This window comes from Sinocyclocheilus grahami, unplaced genomic scaffold (genome assembly GCF_001515645.1).
Source record: "Sinocyclocheilus grahami isolate Dianchi unplaced genomic scaffold, SAMN03320097.WGS_v1.1 scaffold808.1, whole genome shotgun sequence".
In the NCBI taxonomy this organism is placed as follows: domain Eukaryota; kingdom Metazoa; phylum Chordata; class Actinopteri; order Cypriniformes; family Cyprinidae; genus Sinocyclocheilus; species Sinocyclocheilus grahami.
In genome coordinates, this window is record NW_015505987.1 from 126,304 (window position 1) to 148,877 (window position 22,574).

At 38.0% G+C, this 22,574-nt stretch overlaps 1 protein-coding gene across 1 annotated transcript in view; it reads right to left on the bottom strand.

The window, feature by feature from the left end:
- The window catches only part of LOC107562112 (disks large homolog 2-like), a gene marked incomplete at its 3' end in the record, with an annotated part of 109,099 nt that extends 97,559 nt beyond the window's left edge, over nt 1–11,540 (bottom strand). Inside the window, exon 1 of the mRNA XM_016246679.1 lies at nt 11,084–11,540. Within this exon, the coding sequence (XP_016102165.1) occupies nt 11,084–11,113 (30 nt within the window). The remainder of the gene's footprint in view (nt 1–11,083) is intronic.
- Between the last annotated feature and the right edge of the window lie 11,034 nt (nt 11,541–22,574).

The window sequence follows — 22,574 nt, forward strand, 5'->3', positions numbered from 1 at the left end:
GGATATCGTCCTCTTTTGGAAGACCAAACAAAGTAGTTTCGCTTTCACAATGAAACACACGGCGGGCTAGAGTGAGCGGTGGCCAGAGGGCTAGAGTGAGTGGAGGCCGGCGGCTAGAGTGAGCGGTGGCGGGTGGGCGGGCTTGAGAACTGCGCGGCCGGCTGGCTTGCGGCAACCACATGTGGCGACCCCGGGTTGGACTCTGCTTCGTCCACGGTGAAAGCCGATCCACAGCGCGAAGTTAATGTATCTCCTCAGTGACCAGCACGGATCAGCTCTAGGCATGACGAAGCGGATATCGTCCTCTTTTGGAAGGCCAAACAAAGAAGTTTTACTTTCACAACGACACACACAGCATCTTCAGGACATGGCAGCAGCGGCAACAATACTACAGCGAGAATAAAAGTTCCGCCTTCTTTCTTTGCATGAACATTTGGGCGGCATTATGCAAATCTTCCCACATCGTGACGTAGACATGTGGGGGCGTGTTAGAATGAGCCGTTTTAGGTAGGTGTGGTTGACTCTTAACTTTTATAAAGAATATCTCTTTGGATTTGAGACTTTAGTCTTTGCAACTTTACAGATCTTCTTTATGCACCAAGAGCTTGTAACACTCCAAAGAGAAAGGAAAAATTGAAATCGCATCATATGTTCTAATTTTCAAAATTCAAATTTTCGTGTGAATTATCCCTTTAAATCACAGTATTAAAAATGACAGAGCTGTCACTGCACAGAGCCCATGTAAAATGTAATATAAGGTCATTCTATTTTAGGAATCTACTCAACTGTGCATGACATTCCGAGACCGAATCAGCCGTGATGTGAACTGACGGCACGGTAAATGGTCAGAAAGTGAATCGTTGTTCGCATGGTTGGCACGAGGAGGAAAAATCTGGCTTTGGTCAACAAAATATTACTCACAGTTTAAAACAAATCCATCCATGTGCTGATCTTTTATATTTTCTCCAATAATAAGCTCCTGATTCAGCTCAACACACAGCACAGTATGGATCACAAGCACAAATCAGCTCAGGAAATGAGGTCTACTTTAACTGTAATTACAAATATAGGGTACTTATGCAGAGTCAAGTGATGTACTGCATGCTCATTTCAGTATCGACGCTGTCAGGATAAAATATAACACTTAATTAACAATAAACACAGTTATATTACCCAGAAAGAGAGTTTGATAGTCTCATTAACACAAAGCTGCCAGTGCAAGTTGTATTACTGAACTATAAATACATGAACACATGGGGAAGAGAGGGGAATGTGGGTAGGGTAAGCGCTCATGTTGTCCAGCAGAGGGAGCATTCACACAGAGCATCACTCAGGTGAAGAGACTGCGGGATTGCGGCTAATCAGATCCTGATATATTAGCAGAACCACACATTAAATTCATGCTGAATCAACTGATCCTGTCTGCTGTCTACTAAAGGTGCTTGGGGATGGGGATGAAGCGTCACAAGGATGTACACTACTGTTCAAAAGTTTAGAGTTAGTAAGATGTTTTAATGTTTTTGAAATTAGTCTCTTTATACTCACAAAGGCTGCATTTATTTGATAAAAAATATAGTAAAACAGTATAATAAAATATTATTGCAATTTAAAATTATTGTTTTCTATTTTAATATATTTTTTAAAAGTATTTATTCTTAAGATGGCAAAGCTGAATTTTCAGCATCATTATACCAGTCTTCAGTGTCACATGATCCTTCAGAAATCATTCAAATATGCTCAAGAAATCTGCTTAATAATTTTGATAAAATAATCCGTTGTGCCGCTTAATAATTTTGTGGAAACCCTGAAACATCTTTTCAGGATCCTTTAATGATTTGAATCAGCATTGAATTAAAAACTGAAATCTTTTGTAACATTACCAATATCTTTACTGTTACTTTACATCAATCCTGGCTAAATAAATCTATTAATTTCTTACAAAACTTTGTGCTTTCTCCAGTCAACAAGACTCTGCTTTGAGAATAATCATTTGTGTTTAATTAAATCATTAACAAATTAATAAATAGATTTATTCAAATAAAAACGGAAATTAGAGAAAGTTTCCATCTGCTCATCACCATACATGATAAGATCCTAGAAAAGTTAATCAAGTGTCTGTTTTCGAAACCTCCTAATTTAGCATCTCATGCCTGTAGCACATTAATATGTCTAGCAGGTCTGTTTTCACTTCTGCGTTAGCATCATACCTGCAGCTAAACCCCCTCCAGCTGACATTAATATTTCAGCATGCCTTCAACACGAGAAGATCCAGTCTGGCCTCAGACTGTGCTACATTACGGTTTTACAGTAAAGCATCAGCACTCTGTGGTGGAGGCTGGGATGGATACACCTCTCCCTCTATGTGTCATTTGCTCTGGCCTGCATCAAAACACAGTAAGAATGCATCAAACCTGCCAGTAACATTAAGGGCTAGGTGCTAAAGGTCTGTCATTGTAAATCTGTCATGAGCCACTTATAATTGACTTTATGGGTTTGCAAATCAATACTATGGCTTATGGAGAACCTTTGAGATTGTAACGCACATTCAGTAATAAAATATAATTTTCTCAAGGTATCTTTACACAGCCAAGTTCTTTATCTGCTCTAATTTTGCTTCAGGATGCAACACCACATAAACGTTGTGCTAAAATACAGGTGCATCTCAATAAATTAGAATGTCATGGAAAAGTTCATTTCAGTAATTCAACTCAAATTGTGAAACTTGTGTATTAAATCAATTCAATGCACACAGACGGAAGTAGTTTAAGTCTTTGGTTCTTTTAATTGTGATGATTTTGGCTCAAATTTAACAAAAACCCAGCAATTCACTATCTCAACAAATTAGAATATGGTGACATGCCAATCAGCTAATCAACTCAAAACACCTGCAAAGGTTTCCTGAGCCTTCAAAATGGTCTCTCAGTTTGGTTCACTAGGCTACACAATCATGGGGAAGACTGCTAATCTGACAGTTGTCCACAAGACAATCATTGACAACCTTCACAAGGAGGGTAAGCCACAAACATTCATTGCCAAAGAAGCTGGCTGTTCACAGAGTGCTGTATCCAAGCATGTTAACAGAAAGTTGAGTGGAAGGAAAAAGTGTGGAAGAAAAAGATGCACAACCAACCGAGAGAACCGCAGCCTTATGAGGATTGTCAAGCAAAATCGATTCAAGAATTTGAGTGAACTTCACACGGAATGAACTGAGGCTGGGGTCAAGGCATCAAGAGCCACCACACACAGACGTGCCAAGGAATTTGGATACAGTTGTCGTATTCCTCTTGTTAAGCCACTCCTAAACCCACAGACAACGTCAGAGGCGTCTTACCTGGGCTAAGGAGAAGAAGAACTGGACTGTTGCCCAGTGGTCCAAAGTCCTCTTTTCAGATGAGAGCAAGTTTTGTATTTCATTTGGAAACCAAGGTCCTAGAGTCTGGAGGAAGGGTGGAGAAGCTAATAGCCCAAGTTGCTTGAAGTCCAGTGTTAAGTTTCCACAGTCTGTGATGATTTGGGTGCAATGTCATCTGCTGGTGTTGGTCCATTGTGTTTTTTGAAAACCAACATCACTGCCCCCGTTTACCAAGAAATTTTGGAGCACTTCATGCTTCCTTCTGCTGACCAGCTTTTTGAAGATCCTGCTTTCATTTTCCAGCAGGATTTGGCAGCTGCCCACACTGCCAAAAGCACCAAAAGGTGGTTAAATGACCATTGTGTTGGTGTGCTTGACTGGCCAGCAAACTCACCAGACCTGAACCCCATAGAGAATCTATGGGGTATTGTCAAGAGGAAAATGAGAAACAAGAGACCAAAAAATGCAGATGAGCTGAAGGACACTGTCAAAGAAACCTGGGCTTCCACACCCCCTCAGCAGTGCCACAAACTGATCACCTCCATGCCATGCCGAATTGAGGCAGTAATTAAAGCAAAAGGAGTTCCTACCAAGTATTGAGCACATGTACAGTAAATGAACATACTTTCCAGAAGGCCAACAATTCACTAAAAATGTTTTTTTTTTATTGGTCTTATGAAGTATTCTAATTTGTTGAGATAGTGAATTGGTTTTTGTTAAATGTGAGCCAAAATCATCACAATTAAAAGAACCAAAGACTTAAACTACTTCAGTCTGTGTGCATTGAATTTATTTAATACACGAGTTTCACAATTTGAGTTGAATTACTGAAATAAATGAACTTTTCCATGACATTCTAATTTATTGAGATGCACCTGTATGACAGTTGTGACCCACCTCAGGCCCTTGTATTGGAGATTATTCTGATGCTGAATTGATTCTCCATAAGTAAAATGCAGCTTCACAGCACCCAAACACACACATCAACATTCTATATGATATAGAAATGAAGCTTTTATAGAAACAATACACAGATTGCTGCAGTGACCTCCTGCATAGTTCAGCCCATCCTGACAGTCAAATTCCAGATGTAAGGTCTGAATGATGGGTAGCATTTTGACTTTAATGTTGTGGAGAGGCGTTCCTGGGGCTCTTTGTGGACAGCATGCCTATGCTGCAGTTGACTGTGGAGACAGTCGAGTTTGAAGCTGAGCTGACAGTGGACTCAGGATCCGGAGCAGACTAGAAATTAATTAGAAGTTTGATAGCTTTTTACAGAGTGTTTAATTACAGTGGTAAAGGACAATTAGATTTATAACTCTGAGACACCTCTTGGGAACTACATAAAAGAAAGAGCAAGAAGACTTCAAGTGGCTCGATAGAAATGACTTCCCGACTACACTAAGTTTGACTTTAATTAATTTTCATCTGTGATATTATTCCAGGTAAGAAAACGAAGTCATTATTTGACTCTAAAGGGCCTTTGCTTTAAATAAATCAGACATTGCACCAAAAACCTGAGTAAATGTAATCCTGGGCTACTCAGGGTTAAAAGTGGCCTTAATTATGGCTTTAAAAAGACAATTGGGTTTAGTGCAGTATAAAAAGCCCTTGAGAGTGATAGCTTCAAAGAAATGTCCATTATACTATATATACAGTATATCCAGTATCCAGTTTTATCACAATGTGTATAGTGCCTCTCAAGATAACAACCTCATTAAATGCATATTTGTTACAAATATAACAAATTGTGGATAAATTAACTAATCTTAGAGATGGCATCCCTTCGTGCTGACACTTTTGGACAGCTGTACCAAGGGAATGAACAATAAGCTGGAAAATGGAGCAAACAGATTTTACACAGAATGGATTAGAGTCCAGATATGGATCTTGCTTTTAAAAATAATGCTAAAAATACCCTGGTTTACAAATCGCAAATGTGGCTTTGGGTTATATAAGCCTGCAGCGTGGGTTTACTCACACAACATGGTAAACCTAATTAAGATTCCCATGCTGCATCTCCCCCTCTCCAAAAAACAGCCTGTAGCACTTGGCTAATCACTCTATTAATCATGGCAATGCTGTTAGTAATCACACCAAGTGACATGCAATTATCTCAAATAAAACATGATGGTGTAGGGACAACTCTTCTGCTCACACCTGAGACATCTTGAAACAGCAGAGAGCTCATAACTTTAGTGTGATAAAATTACTTACTAAGCTGTGTAAACTGATATAACTGTGTTATATGACAACATAACAACAATACACACTAAAACTGTGACTGTAAAAATCACTGAACAGTTTCAGTTAAAACTAAGTGCTTTTATAAAATAGTTTTGGCTGGGCAGTTTTTTTTTTAAACTAAAACTAAAGCCATTTAAAATAGTTTCATTAACTGAACTAAAGCGGAAAAATAAAACATGAATATTAGAGGAAAAACATAGAATTTAGAACATTAAAACAGAATTATGAAATAAATTAACTAAAAATAAATAAAATATTTTTGAAAACTTGAAGCATTAAAATGGCAAACTAAAACAAAATAAAAAACAAGTTAAACTAATTATTAAAAAAAAAAATTATATATATAAGAAACAGATATACATTTAAATTTACAATCACAAAATTACTAAAACTGAAAATATAAATACAATAATAAAAGCTAATTCTAAATGTCAATAAATAATATAATAGCATATAAATATTACTAAATTAACACTGATTGGAAAATGGGGTAAACAGAGTAAAATTTGGCACCATTTACTTCAACTGGAAGTGTATTGAACCCTGAATATTCCTTTAATGCTAGTCTAGATGGTGGGTCATGTAAAACTTGACTAAACAATATCAAAACAAATGAAGAGTTCAAATGCAAAAGCCTTTAAGTGCCATCTGACATTTTCGTCTAAAATGAGCTTTTTTTTTTCTCAGCCTCCTATGTTTAGGTTCAGTAATTTTACTCTAATGGCAATGTATAGGTCCTTTTCTATGCAATTAGAGTGAAATAACTGAACATAAATATAGGAGCCTGATAAAAATGCTCATTTTAGAATGCTCCAGATACCTTAGAATTTATAAATGCTCCAGAATTCCAGTCAAGTTGAGTTTGATTTTGTGCTGAATTCAGGTTGCCTGCTAACCTTAAAAAGCTACAAAGTTCTTAGGAGTCCACTGGCAGCTAAAGGACACACAGCATGAGCCTACCATCCCTCCCAGCGTCTCTCTGTACCTGTGATTTTAAAATAGAAGTACAATTTCACAAAAAATAATTAACAAACAACACATGAGCACTATGGCCAAAGTTGTGAGCACACTGTGAGAATGCTGACACAGAGAGAACAAGCATCTTGGCCCCAAAACATCCTCCTATCTGGGTACACTCCTCATTTACTGTCACCCTGTCTGAAGGCCTTCTGGGCTGGAAGAAGAGCACAGTCAGAGGAAAAACTCTGACTCTGAAAGTGCTAACTGCACATTTTATTCTGAGGGTCATGAACCCTCCCCATATTCAGCATCTATGTCAATTTGTCCTGACAGTGAAATGTCAATAATTGAATCATTAGAAATTGTTAGGAAGGGGATGAATAGAGAACAGTCCCAAGCAGTGGTGAACTTCAGCACTTAGCCTATAGTGCGCTGATTGAATTATTTTTATTTTACATTACTGGTTGGCCATAATGACTTTATACATTAATTCTGTGACATATTAACTTATAGAAAATAACCAAAACAATCCAAGGTTTTTATTTAGCACAGTGGCTAAATTAACAAATAACCAGACGCCACCCAATCTAAATATTCCCTCACAGTTTAATAGTAATTACTTTATGAATTTCTTCACTGATAAAATAGATAGCATCAGAAATACAATAACAAATTTAGATTCTACAGCATCTAGTATTTTAGCTTCATTAATCGCATCCAAAAAAAACTGTAGTGCTTTACAACTACAGGATAAGAAGAGCTAAATAAACTTATCACTGCATCTAAATCAATAGCATGCCTATTAGATCCTGTACCCACTAAATTACTGCAAGAGCTGTTACCTGTAGCAGAAGAACCGCTTACTCAATATTATTAACTCATCATTATCTTTAGGTCACGTCCCAAAACCATTCAAGCTGGCAGTTATTAAGCCTCTTATTAAGAAACCACAACTAGATTCTAATGAACTGGCAGATTACAGACCCATTTCAAGTTGTCCGGTTATGTCTAAAATTTTAGAAAAAGTTGTGTCTGCTCAATCTCTATGAAGAATTTCAGTCAGGTTTCAGGCCCCACCATAGCACAGACACTGCACTTGATAAAATTGCAAATGACTTGCTTCTTGCTTTAGCCCAAGGCTGCATCTCATTGCTAGTTTTATTTGATCTTAGTGCTGCATTCGACACCATAGATCATGACATACTCATAGATCGATTACAAAACTATACAGGTATTCAAGGGCAGACTATAAGATGGTTTAGATCCTACCTGTCTGATCGCTATACCACTTTGTTTATTTAAACGGGGAGTCATCTCAACTATCACCATTAAAGTATGGAGTGCCACAAGGATCTGTCCTAAGTCCTCTGCTATTTTCAATATACATGTTGCCCCTTGGTAATATTATTAGAAAATACGGGATTAGTTTCCATTGTTATGCTGATGATACTCAACTATATATCTCAACAAGACCAGATGAAACTTCTAAATTATCTAAGCTAACAGAGTGTGTTAACAATGTAAAAAATTGGATGACCAATAATTTTCTCCTACTGAATTCCGATAAGACAGAGATATTACTTATTGGACCAAAAAACAGTACACAGAATCTCTTGGATTACAATTCCTCGACGGTCAAAAATCTGGGTGTTATATTAGACAGCAATTTGTCTTTTGAAAATCATATTTCCCATGTTACAAAAACAGCATGTTTACCATCTTAAAAACATTGGCAAGCTACGAAATGTTACCTGTTTCTGATGCAGAAAAGCTAGTTCATGCATTCATGACCTCTAGACTGGACTATTGTAATGCACTGCTAGGTGGTTGTTCTGCATCTTCAATAAACAAGCTACAGGTAGTCCAAAATGCAGCGGCTAGAGTCCTTACCAGGTCAAGAAAATATGATCATTTTACCCCAATTTTACAGTATGTGCACTGGCTAGTGGCTACCTATTAAGTTCTGTATCAGTTACAAAATATTATTACTTACCTACAAGGCCCTTAATTGTTAGCTCTGACCTAACTAGTCTTCTACCACGCTTCAATCCATCACGCTCCCTAAGGTCACAAAACTCTGTACTTTTTGTAGGACCTAGGATAGCAAAGTCCACTAAAGGAGGTAGAGCTTTTTCGCATTTGCCTCCCAAACTCTGGAATAGCCTTCCAGATAACGTTCGGGGTTCAGACACACTCTCAGTTTAAATCTAGATTAAAGATGCATCTCTTTGGCCAGGCATTCAGGATGCTTGGTTGGAACAGCAGCTACGCTAATTATGTCTCTATTTGTTTCTCTGTTTCTGCCACGGGATTGACATCCTGTGGTAACTAATTACACAAACTTCAGTCTGGATCCAGCCCTTACAAAGACCTGAGATGACCGAATACCTGAGAAGAGATGATGCCAACCCCTCAGAGGACCTCAGATGACGCCAACCCTGAACAAAAAAGTTTGAATGCAACATATAATCATTGCTGTTAACAGTGTTCATCGTCAGTGTGATTACATCATTAACTGAATTTTACCGTACATTTCTGCCATACGTACATCAATTTGACAGTAACCACTGATAAGCTACTACTAAATATATTGTAGAAACTTAATTTTCTGTAAAGTTGCTTTGCAATGATTTGCATCGTGAAAAGCGCTATACAAATAAACTTGAATTGAATTGAACATTATATATTCTTTTTATTTAGGTGTTTATAATGTGTTTGTTGAGGAGAAGGCTGCTATTAGTTTTTACTTGGCAGATGACAATACAGACAAACAAATCTCATGACATATCTAGGGACTAGAATATCATAGAGATGGACAGGCTATTTTGATTTGGGCCAGTGAGAAAATAGGCCTACCTAGCAACCACTCAAAGCACAATAGCAACTATGCAGATCACCCAACCAGCTGCATATATAGGAACATCCAGGTAACACCCACAACACCCTAGAGCTGTGTGAGAGCAGGAAAGGAAAGCATCAAATGTTTGCTTTAAGAATTGTTAGAATAGTACTTTTAATAAAAACGTGCAACATTGTAACTACTGAAGTCTATGGATTATCGGGGGATTTGCTGTGTGAGATCAGGCAGTGTGAGATTAACCAACATCTCGTATATTATATTGTAGGGTGACAGATGTGTTGTTGTTTTGTATAAAAAAAAACATGTTCTACACATCATAATTAATAAAATCAATATCAACATTAAAATCAAGATTTCAACAAAAATCTGTTCAAGTTTCCACTGAATTTTCATGCTTCAAATTACCCATTTCATATTACTGTAGGCTCCTTGATGAAGCAGGCAACAAATCAAGAGAGGCCCATATTAACAGAAAAATTAATAAGCAGATAGTATTGGGTTAGACAGTTTGAAGATGTGCACTAACACTTGTGTTTATGAATGCGTGTCACTGATATAAAAAAACAGACCCTGCATCTGTTAGCTGCTCATGTTTACCACTCTAACAAGGCACAGTAAGGGGGTAACATGAGTACTCTCTCTCTCAAACACACACACAGAGACAGTCTGGGTCCAAACAGCAGAGTAGCCAGGCCGAAACATGAGAGCCCGTGTGAACAATGGCGTTATTCTGAGGGGAGCAGATGAGATGGCAGACGGATGAACGACGTAGTCAGAGAACCTGATTGGAGCTGATCAACAGAGACCGTGTGAACACAGACTGGGAACATGTTCAACTCACATAATCTCCATTCATTCCACCTTTCTTTCTGCACTTTATCTTTCTTTTTGTCTTGCATTTTTTTATTATCTCACTCTGTCCCAGCAAAAATGTTGGGATGTCTGGCTAAGTAATGGTGTACCTCAGGGCTCAGTGCTGAGCCCCCTTCTTTCTTCTATATACTAAACATTATAAACGTGTGTGCGTAGAGCACCCTTGAGTGGAAATGTCATCACCACCAGCTGAAGCAAACATGAGAAAAAGTATAATGCACCAGGGGATCAGATCTGACCACAAACGCCCCCCTTAACACATCAACTTCAAACACACACACACACAGGCTCAGCATACAGCCACATGCTTGCTGGGAAGTTTGCTCATACAGCAGTGAAATGCACAACGTGAGTGCACACACAAGTCAAGTAGAGCACTAAGGGTCTTACGTGAAACAATTAAATTGTTATACAGAAAGAGAAAAGGGATGATATCAAGTGCTTATTAGTTGGCTCTCCAGAATACTTGATTCTAAAAGAAACAAGGAAACGGAAGAGGAAAGCGACAAAGTGAAAGGAAACTAGAAAGAGTGACAGAGAGAGATGAAACAAGAAAATGATACCAAAATGCAGTAGAAAGAGAGAGACAAGCTTTTGGGGTGAATCACTTTGCTGCAGAGTTTCTTACGACAGACTGAAAAACATTTTCGACAACAGTTTGCAATGCCAACTTACAATGTTTACGACTTTGACAACTACAGCATCGAAACAGCACTTTAATCACTTCCGTTTACGTCCCTCCTCCTCTCCACACTTGACATGACATACAGTATAAAGTATTTTTTGCTTACCTCTGGGCTCCTCACTTTCTGTTCCTGCATGCTTCTCTGAGTGTGTGTGTATGTATGTATGTGTGAGTGTGTTTCAGTGAGTGTTCAATCGGACAGTAGAGAGGTGTTCATGTTCTGTGGAGTGGCTTCCTTTTCTCTGGGCAGGCTCAGAGACTGTGTTCATCGTGTTTGTGTGTGTGTGTGTGAGAGAGAGAGTGCATGCCAGAGATGTGGGGAGGCCCTGAATCACTTCCCCACCGCTGCATCCAGCACTCTGCGGCACTCAGCAAGTCTACTGCAGGGAGCACAGCCAAGCAGGAACCAAGAGAGGAAGGGCCACCGAGCCCACACGGAAAAGTTGTACTGCAACACAGTTCCCGCTCAGAAAGTCGACAGTTGACAGGTACAACAAGAGCTTCTGTAGCTTATATGAAACTTAAATCAAGTATCAAAGCCCACAATACTACAGATTAGAAGTTGCATAGTTAATGTTCATCATAATTATTACTGCTGCAGTATTTTAAGAAACTCCTAACTCTAAATATTAGACACTGGTGAATAAGTCATTCTGCATCCTTTTTAGAGGTGGGTGATATACCGCTACACACGATTAACTGGTAGAAATTTGTCAACCGGTTGAGATTTTGGACTATCGTCTCTGTTGCAGATACACGCTCACGTGGCATTGCTGTGCTCCGTGGTCACGAACACCTATCATTTGTACATGCTATTAAGCATTGCGGTTTAAAAACAAATGATTTTAAGCCATTGAAATGCAATCAGAGGCAAAAGAGAACTCATTTCGCTATGTGCGTGCTGTCTGTCTGTTTCTGAGCGCTGTCAGAGAGGCATGTGCACGTAAAGATGTTGCTCATAGATTGCGGAAGTATGTCAACAAAGTTTTTTTTTTTTTTTTTACTTTATAGTGCTAGAACTGTTAAAAACACAAACTTGTATGTGTCAAAATTCCAGAAAGAAAATCTCTCACTGCTCTTGACTAAATTACTTTTGTAACTTTAATAAGAAGAAATATTTATTTAATTTACACACTGAAAAATATGCAGTTTTTATTTTTTATTTAAATGTATGTAGCATTTCTTATTTATTTGTTCTACTGTACTTTTTTGTACTATTGTTTGTAATTAGTTTCTTATTTTTAATCGCTTGAGTGAGCTTGAGTTTTTAGACAAGAATTATGACATTTCTATGGTACCAACAATTTTTATATCATAAAGACCTTATTTAAAGCAAAAATAACTATATTGTGATATACTATTACCATGAAATAAAATGACTCATATTGTGATATAAGATTTTGGACATAACACCTGCCCTAATTCTTTGTGCTAAGAACATGAATGATGCTTGAAATAATGTGGTTTGTTGAGAAGTGTATTACTTTTCTAAGTGATCATGATCAGAGTTTTCGCTTGGCAGATGAAAAACAGATATTGAAAAAATTCCATTTGTTGACATTAGTTAACTGCAATAGTTAACCAGAACTAACAATACAATTTCTAAAGCATTTATTAATCTTAGTAAATTTTATTTTCAACATATAACACATTAATAAAAGATGTTGTGTCTCTTAATATTATTTAATGGACTTGGGATAATATGAACTAACAATGAACAATTGTATTTTCTTTTAATAATGTTAACAAGAATTAATAAATACTGTAAGAAATGTATTACTTAATGTTAAAGCATTACCAAAAGTAGAGCCCGACCGATATATCGTTTTGCCGATATTATTGGCCAATATGAGTCTGTCGCAGATATATCGGCGAATATGCCACCGATATGAAAATATTTTTACAGGACATATAACGCAGATTAAATGCTTCTGAATGGTGTAATTACTTCGTTTTTTCAGCAGAGCGTGCTCCATTGTTTGCTACTGGCGACCCAGGTCTGTGAAGTGTAGAGATGTGCGGATGAGCTCAAACTTCACGCGAGTCCGCTGCTTCAAATTATCCACCCGCACCTATATTTGATCGTCACATTACAATGATTCTAATTCTTAGTTTTGCATGATGATATGATGAATGGATGGTTCATTTTTAACAACAGATTCAGTGACGTTAGAGACTAGAGCTGATCTGTGCATCACGGCACGCGTCTGCGGCGCATTAAAGCCTGTGTTAAGGCCACCAGAGCTGATTGTGGCCCCTCAGTCAATGCTGGTGTTTATACCGGCCGCACTGCGGCCCAGAACTCATGCTTATCACATCAGTCACATCACATCGCGCGGCACGACAAAATACAATAGATTTCTATTGTATTTTGTCATGTCGTGCCGCTCGCATCCGGTGTAGAATAGAACCCATGCAGTAAACTGATGCCTCATTCTATTTATGATGTGCTGACAGAAGTTCAAATTATTTTCAATGGTCACTTTGTCACGTCCTGTTGCGGTGCAGACACGGTGTCAGCATAGTTTGTCAGTACAGTCAGTAACGTAGCAGATTGAAAAGTTAGTATCTTTCTGCAGTCCAATAGACGGCAGTGCGGTGGTGGCTTGGGTCTGTTGAATGGTGATTTAACGCTACGTTGTCACCTAGTTGGAGAGACTCAATGCTAAGTAAATAAACAACAATGTCCCCGTCTTTTACTCTCACAATGAGCTTATCATATTCGTTTGCTACATTAGTAGGGCCCTATGATTTCCGTGATGCAGAAAACATGGACGGAATCGCGGAATCCAGTCATAAAAACTGAATTTACTGTATAACGTGGAATTTCATGGAATTTCTTATTTTTGATGAATAAATAAAAACCAGGTCAGTACATATATATATAGACTATGTCTGTGAAAATTAAACTGCAAAAATACTTATTTGAATATGAATGTTCTACATGTTCATTTGATTACCAGAAAATACACAACACATAATTTGTGGGGGGGGGGGATTATTCTTTATTATTATTAATTCATTTTTATGTTTACATTTGGAAAAGCTGTGCTTCCTGCATAAACCTGCCCCTGTTGGTTTAGCAGTAGCTTGCTTGCCCTACACAGTTACCTTGTTTAATTTCTTAATTCAAGTTATATATAGTATATTTTGTTCTATTTGTGTTAAGTTAATTATAATAAGTGAAGTTTACTGTTGAGTGCACTGATGTCAGAGTCATTTTTAATAATAAAGTTTATTGTCAAATTGTTAAATACCCTGCCTCCACTACATAGGCCTATGTTTGTCACATTATTATAAGTGTTTGATCACCACATTTGAGTTATAATTGCAAAAAATGTGTTTATGTATATATATATATATATATATATATATATATATATATATATATACACATACATACATACATACATATATATATATACACATATACACTGTATTCCAGTGGTTCTCAACTACATTCCTGGAGGACCCCCAACACTGCACTTTTTGCATGTCTCCTTTTTTTGACACACCCATTTCAAGTCTGTGAGTCTCTACTAATGAGCAGGTGACCTGAATCAGGTGTGTTTGATTAAGGAGACATGCAAAATGTGCAGTGATGGGGGTCCTCCAGGAATGTGGTTGAGAACCACTGCTGTATTATATATAAAGTACCAGTCAAACGTTTGGACACACGAATGGGATGTGTGTCCAAACTTTTGACTATACTCTACTATAATATAGCCTACACATAAAGAATATCGGCCGATATATCGATATCGGTCTTTTTTTACTCCCTAATATTGGTATTGGCATCGGCCCCCAAAAAGCCCATATCGGTCGGGCTCTAACCAAAAGAGTTACAAAAGATTCAATAGACTTGGGGGCTGTTCACACAGAACACATTTTTAGCATTCCCCCTCTAAGAAAGCCCCTAAAAACCCAATACAGCAAAGCAATGAACACCACTAACTTTTTACTTCAGAATTTTTTTTAAATCTATACTACGCCGGTTAACTATAATGGGCTCTTTTGTGTGTGTGTGTGTGTGTGTGTGTGTGTGTCTGCTAGCAAAGCCTGACAGGAACCAGCTGTGCCTATATGTTTAATATGTGTATGTGATACAGTGATAGACAGCCGTGAGAGAGTGAGTGAGTGAGTGAGTGAGTGAGTGAGTGAGTGAGTCAGGTTTAATGAAGCTGTAGTGGGCGGTGGTGACTCTGCTTGCACTAATGAGAAGACACAGAAACCACACTCACATACGCCATGAACAAACATAATATATAAAATAACATAAGCACAAGGAAACACAAGCTTGTCTGCTTCTAAGAAAGCTCCAGGGGAACAGACAAGAATTTCACAAAGACATCAAACATCAATACCACTGTCTGACTGCTTGTTAAACCCAGAGTAAAGCTACCATGACCAAAACTCGCAACACTAAATCCAGCCGAATATAAAGACATGCAAAGTTATCAGGCACTGACTATAAAAAAGATCTCATGGAAATTCTTGAAGAAAATGGACATAACCATCATCTTCAGATAAGGAGAAAAAATACAACAAAAGTGTTCTAGCACAAGGTGCAGGTCCAGGTCCTGCAAGTGTTATTGCATTCATCATCAGAACTGAATAAGATTTCCTTGTGAAATATTCACAACTGCATGACTCAAAGCTTGCTCAACATTTTTAGCAGATGGGTCAGTACTGTCTGGGTACCTCTCTCTCCCAGTCTGAATTTACATGACGGAAAGCCCTATGGTCCCCGGCTACACACACACTGGTTGGAAAAGCTGCAATGTAGAGCATTAGCGTGCACAATGTGTTCGGACAGAGTGTTTCCTTTAAGTGAGAGAGTAAAAAACTAAATCCAACTCCATTCCTGGCTCACACTATCATTATCTTGAAAGAGAGTGTATGCAGCATGTTAATTGCCATCAGCTGGCTCTTTAAGCCAAATATAAATTCTAAAACAGTAAATAATAAGGGCCAAATCCTTTTGCTCAGCTTACTTTCTAATGTTTTCCCCCATATGTGTGTGTGTGTGTGTGTGTACACACACTTACAATTTAATGCATTCTTGTTGCATCAAAGTAATATCAACTAATAATAATAATAATAATAAAAACAAACATTACAATAATGCTTGTCAATCTAGAGTTTGAAAAGTAGCTTTCCCAACACTGACTGCAAGACTACTGCTAAATCAAGTCCACTGATTCATGATGCTCCAAGAAGTAGAAAGGTTGTGTGTAGCAGTACTGACGTGGGAGAGAGTTTGGGTAATGTTACTGAATACAGCTGGCCTTTAGATCTGAGATGCCCACTGGTATAGACAGATCAAGTGTGTTATTATACAGCCTACTAATGCCAGAGAGAAAAAGACAGATAGAGCTCAGATTCACTCCTCTACACACATCCACCCCCATACGTACTCTCACATGCAGGCTTCTACACACACCGGCATTAATCTCTTCCCACACATTAACAACCCCTCACACTCCCACACACACACAATCAAGTATCACGCACACTTCAAATGTATTACTATAATCGCTCAGGAACTAACATCCATATGGTTTTTGGCTTCCCGTGCACACTTCCTCTCCTCCCATCACCAGCATGTCCACCCCTGCATCCGCGGCATCATGTTTACTGCCAGCTTGATGCATGAGAACACAGCTTCTCTTAGATAAATCCATTACAAGCTGCAGAGGAAAGCAGAATGCCACCTACACCAAGCAAACAGCAATTTACCACCATAAGAAAACCCGGACGAGACCCCAACGAAATCCTCTCTGTATGCATGCCTGCAGAGAATATAAAATAGCCGAAGTATATCTGAATAGGTCAATTCACACAAGTGTTTCAGAGCTTTTTTCTGTATTCTTCAACAAAGTTTGTGTATAAAGTAGAGCCGACTTTTCACAGGCAGCACTGCCCCACCTTGCATTATCAGGGCACTTCCTGCTCTGTCAGCAGAGGGAGGTGGGGGAAGTGAGGCTGACAGGTGCAGTAACAGTTTCTTGCATATTAAAGAAACTTGCATTCTTGCATATTTATCATTCAGATAAACCTCTGATATATTAAGATAATTAACTAAATAAATGTAATATATAATTAAAAGACAAACATTTTTATTAAATATTTTTATATATTGGTGTTCAAAAGATTGTTTTTGTGTGTGTTTGAAAGAAGTCTCTTATGCTTACCAAGGCTGCATTTATTTGACCAAAAATACTGTAAAACAGTAATAATGTGAAATATTTTTACATTGTTAAATAGCGGATTTTAATTGAATATATTTTAAAATGTAATTTATTACTTTGATGGCAAACCTGAATTTTTATCAGTCATTACTCCAGTCTTCAATTTCACAGGATCCTTCAGAATAATTCTAATATACTGATTTGGTACTTAAGAAATATTTCTTATTATTATCAATTTTAATAGTTATGACAATGTGAGGCTGCAATGCTACATTTGCAAGTTTGTATAAGAACTTGAGAAAAAGACCACAGTGTTTTTAAATTAGCAATCTTTTGAAAGATTAAAAAAAAAATCTAATTTAAAACTCTGTCATAATTTTAAGCATTTTCACACTGATACCAAGACTGTTAAAATACCTCCCAATGCTTCGGGATAAACCTCATCCAGAAATTCAAAAGCGCAAAACAATTTACATAAAAATCTGCCAAATGTGCCATGCCTGACAGAAAAATATCCTGGTGTGGCAATACACAGATGCCACAACCACCTGTGTGGCCACATGGCATAATTGCACAGCCCTATGTGACACTCACACATGTACATTTCACACAAAAGTTCACACTTTCAGCATGGTCTTACCTTCACATTGGACCTCAGTGCACAATAACATGCAAAAAACATTGCAGGTATTGTGTGGCATAAGGATTGGTGTGGCAGCAAAGCTTCTGAAAGGAAGGAAATCAAGAAGAGGAAGAAAAGAGTTGGAGACGGATCACATCCCTCGATGTGCGCTCCCAGCAGAGCATTGCGGCAGGTTGCCGTATCCGTCTCTCTGGGATAGGGACTCGTACTCACACATGGGCATCAGGCATGCAGGGAGAAATACGCTATGCTTTGTTGCTGGATGAGGCATTTTATCTGACAGCAGTAGGAAAAGCACACCACGAATGGGGGATTCTCTCTTTCGGTCTTTCTTCTCTCCATCTCACTCTCTCCCTTTCACTCCCTCTCTTTAATACAGCACAAAGAAGAGGCAGGATTTGAGTAAAGGGAGAAGATTTTGGAGGTTACTTGATACTATAACTGCACTAGATTCGATACACACGTACTGTAAAACAGCAGCAGGTGAAAAGTAAAAGGAATGGCGGTATTTATTTGAATAACTTCCACTTGTGCACACACACCCTGCGCTGTTATATAACACCCCTCAAGACTCTCTCTACAGTGGAACGCTGCTAAAAAAAAGCTGCATTCATCAGCAACAGAGCTGTAAGCAGCGGGTCTGTCATTTAAACCACAATCTAGAATACTGTATGCTTTTGGTGAATATTTGTGGGAGGGTTTGATCCACATTTCAATATGTCAAAACACAACGCACCCAATGAGATTAGCCACTGGGTATTGAAACATGCATAGTTCATGTATGGCATTAGAATGTAAATCAGAAATTAATTCTAATAGCAGGATTATAAAATGGCCTGAATCATGTTTTTCAAGTGACAAAGTGCATCTAAAAAAATACACATTAAAATTGCACGTCAATTTGATACATGATTTAACATAATTAAGAATGCAGATTCTTGACATTTGCATGTGGTACTGTACTGGACATCAATTTCTCTGAATTTTAATTCTCCATACGGCACCAGCATATAACAAACACAAGGGGGCAGGAGTCTAACTCAAAATCTTCAATTTGGCTCTACATCTCTATCTGCAGTGGTGGACACTAGTTAAAGACTGTATAGATAATGTGGCAATTTTGCTACATTATTACAAACTATCCCCATCTGAGATAAACAAAGCGCACACAGCAGGAATTGAATTACTTGTCAACCATGTAAGTGCTTTAATCATTGCACTGTGAATGTGTTAATGCAGCTCAGCCAAGAGTTCCACTAAGGCAAAATGAAATTAGAGGGGGAGAGACAAAGGCTAATGACGTAGAGTACTTGAGAAAAAGGAGTGTACTCAAACTAAATCACCCTTCTCAAAAAAAAATAAAATAACAGGAATGACTTTCATCTTTTGCACGTGTTAACAGAAGTATAAAGAAAGAAAGAAAGATAGAAAGAAAGATAGAAAGAAAGAAAGAAAGAATAGGCCACTAAAAATGTTTTTTTATTGGTCTTATGAAGTATTCTAATTTGTTGAGATAGTGAATTGGTGGGTTTTTGTTAAATGTGAGCCAAAATCATCACAATTAAAAGAACCAAAGACTTAAACTACTTCATATATATTTGAATAACTTCCACTTGTGCACACACACCCTGTGCTGTTATATAACAACCCTCAAGACTCTCTCTACAGTGGAACGTTGCTAAAAAAAAAAGCTGCATTCATCAGCAACAGATATGATATAATATATATTAGGGCTGTGAATTTTTGGGTAGACAGCGAATCGATTCGATTCACAGGTTTTCAATTCGATTCAATAACGATTTTTGCAAATTCACAACAATTCAATTCAATTCGATTCACAATTCGATTCGATTCGATTAACGATTTGATTTTGCATTCTTTAAGTGCATTCACAGGATTATTTAAATGCTTCCCCTAAATTCTTTAAATGCTTAGTCAGGGGGCAAATTACACAGCAGCCTTTATGGTTAGAGAACCATAGGTTAGAAGAAAAAAAAAAACACTTGTCTATTGTTAGATGCTAGTTTAATGATGCTATGGCATGACATGGCATAAGTAGAAATTTATATAAGCCAAGATTTTTAAAAAAGAGCTTTAAAATTATTATATAGGCTAACATTTTGTCACACCAGGGGCGTAGCCATCATTTCAGAAGTGACAGAAATGTCAAATACAATAATGTTATGTATGCATGTATTATTATTAATTTTTTTTTTTTTTTACAAGGAATTCATTTCTTATCTCTTACTTTGAATTTGCTATAAGAAATCAAATACACTGCTGGACAATAATCAATCATTTGTAATCTATATTTTTTTCCTAATGGCAATTTTATGATTATTTATGATTTGTTTATGAAACAATTATTTAAATTTTCTGCACAGAATAAGGTAAAAAAAAAAAAAATACTTTATAGCTTCTGTAGGCTACTGTAATAAATTATATGTCAATTAGCACTGCATCATTCATAAATTTTATTTATTTATTGTGTTTATTGTCTTAACGTTTCAGTTCATTCTGCTTTTTATACAGTTTAGCTGCAGATATAGCCTGGCACGTCTATGAGCGCGAGATCACTTCTCTTTCAGTGCGAAAACTTCTTTATCTCATTTTCATAAAATAAAATGCTATAGTAGCCTATTTAACTTTTTCTCTCCATCGGCGAATGATGATTCTGAAAGAAAACGCGCCCTATGTCTGTTTGCTATAGCAACGAACACTACTTTCATGCATCTGATTATAAGATAAACCTCACACTCTTATTTCAATGTTGCTGTTAATGCTGTGGTTATTTTAACAGTTTCCTTCGTACACTCGGTTGAACGACATTGTTAAAACAGATTTATCATTCAATGGAACTGTGCGTATGCTTTAGACACTTACATTTTTGCTCCGTCCATGCAATAAATGCGCAGCCTTTGACTGCTCAGGTAATGTCGTCGGTATGACCGAGAGCCATTGAAAAACTGCAGAAAAGCAAAACTACTTCACTTTAGCATTACTGGCCACGAGTACTAAGGAAATATCACACATCAGCTGCTCAAAAAATGTGTCAGTGAGACGAACGGAGCGCGAGCGCAATCCTGTGACAGTCGCAGGCGGTAAATAGTGGAGCGCGAGAAGGAGAGATGCGAGGCACGAACACTGTTCAAGGTCTCCATTAATTCCTGCTTGTTGTAATTTAATGTGTATATATTTTGAAAGCATTTAATCGCTATAGAAATCGCAATTCATTCGATTCTTAGTGTTTTAAATCGATTACTGTCCAAAATCGACGATTCACGATTCAAAAATCCATGTTTCAAGATCGATGCATTGCATCGTCGGGGTTTGTAATCGATGCATCGAGAAAACGAGTGAATCGTTACACCCCTAATATATATATATATATAAATATACAGTGGGTACGGAAAGTATTCAGACCCCCTTAAATTTTTCACTCTTTGTTATATTGCAGCCATTTGCTAAAATCATTTAAGTTAATTTTTTTTCCTCATTAATGTACACACAGCACCCCATATCGACAGAAAAACACAGAATTGTTGACATTTATGCAGATTTATTAAAAAAGAAAATCTGAAATATCACATGGTCCTAAGTATTCAGACCCTTTGCTCAGTATTTAGTAGAAACACCCTTTTGATCTAATACAGCCATGAGTCTTTTGGGGAAAGATGCAACAAGTTTTTCACACCTGAATTTGGGGATCCTCTGCCATTCCTCCAAGTTGCAGATCCTCTCCAGTTCTGTCAGGTTGGATGGTAAACGTTGGTGGACAGCCATTTTTAGGTCTCTCCAGAGATGCTCAATTGGGTTTAAGTCAGGGCTCTGGCTGGGCCATTCAAGAACAGTCACAGAGTTGTTGTGAAGCCACTCCTTCGTTATTTTAGCTGTGTGCTTAGGGTCATTGTCTTGTTGGAAGGTAAACCTTCAGCCCAGTCTGAGGTCCTGAGCACTCTGAAGAAGGTTTTCGTCCAGGATATCCCTGTACTTGGCCGCATTCATCTTTCCCTCGATTGCAACCAGTCATCCTGTCCCTGCAGCTGAAAAACACCCCCACAGCATGATGCTGCCACCACCATGCTTCACTGTTGGGACAGGTGATGAGCAGTGCCTGGTTTTCTCCACACATACCGCTTAGAATTAAGGCCAAAAAGTTATATCTTGGTCTCATCAGACCAGAGAATCTTATTCAGGTGTTTTTTAGCAAACTCCATGCAGGCTTTCATGTGTCTTGCACTGAGGAGAGGCTTCCGTCGGGCCACTCTGCCATAAAGCCCCGACTGGTGGAGGGCTGCAGTGATGGTTGACTTTCTACAACTTTCTCCCATCTCCCAACTGCATCTCTGGAGCTCAGCCACAGTGATCTTTGGGTTCTTCTTTACCTCTCTCACCAAGGCTCTTCCCCCCCGATAGCTCAGTTTGGCCGGACAGCCAGCTCTAGGAAGGGTTCTGGTCATCCCAAACGTCTTCCATTTAAGGAATGGAGGCCACTGTGCTCTTGGGAACCTTAAGTGCAGCAGAAACTTTTTTGTAACCTTGGCCAGATCTGTGCCTTGCCACAATTCTGTCTCTGAGCTCTTCAGGCAGTTCCTTTGACCTCATGATTCTCATTTGCTCTGACATGCACTGTGAGCTGTAAGGTCTTATATAGACAGGTGTGTGGCTTTCCAAATCAAGTCCAATCAGTATAATCAAACACAGCTAGACTCAAATGAAGGTGTAGAACCATCTCAAGGATGATCAGAAGAAATAGACAGCAC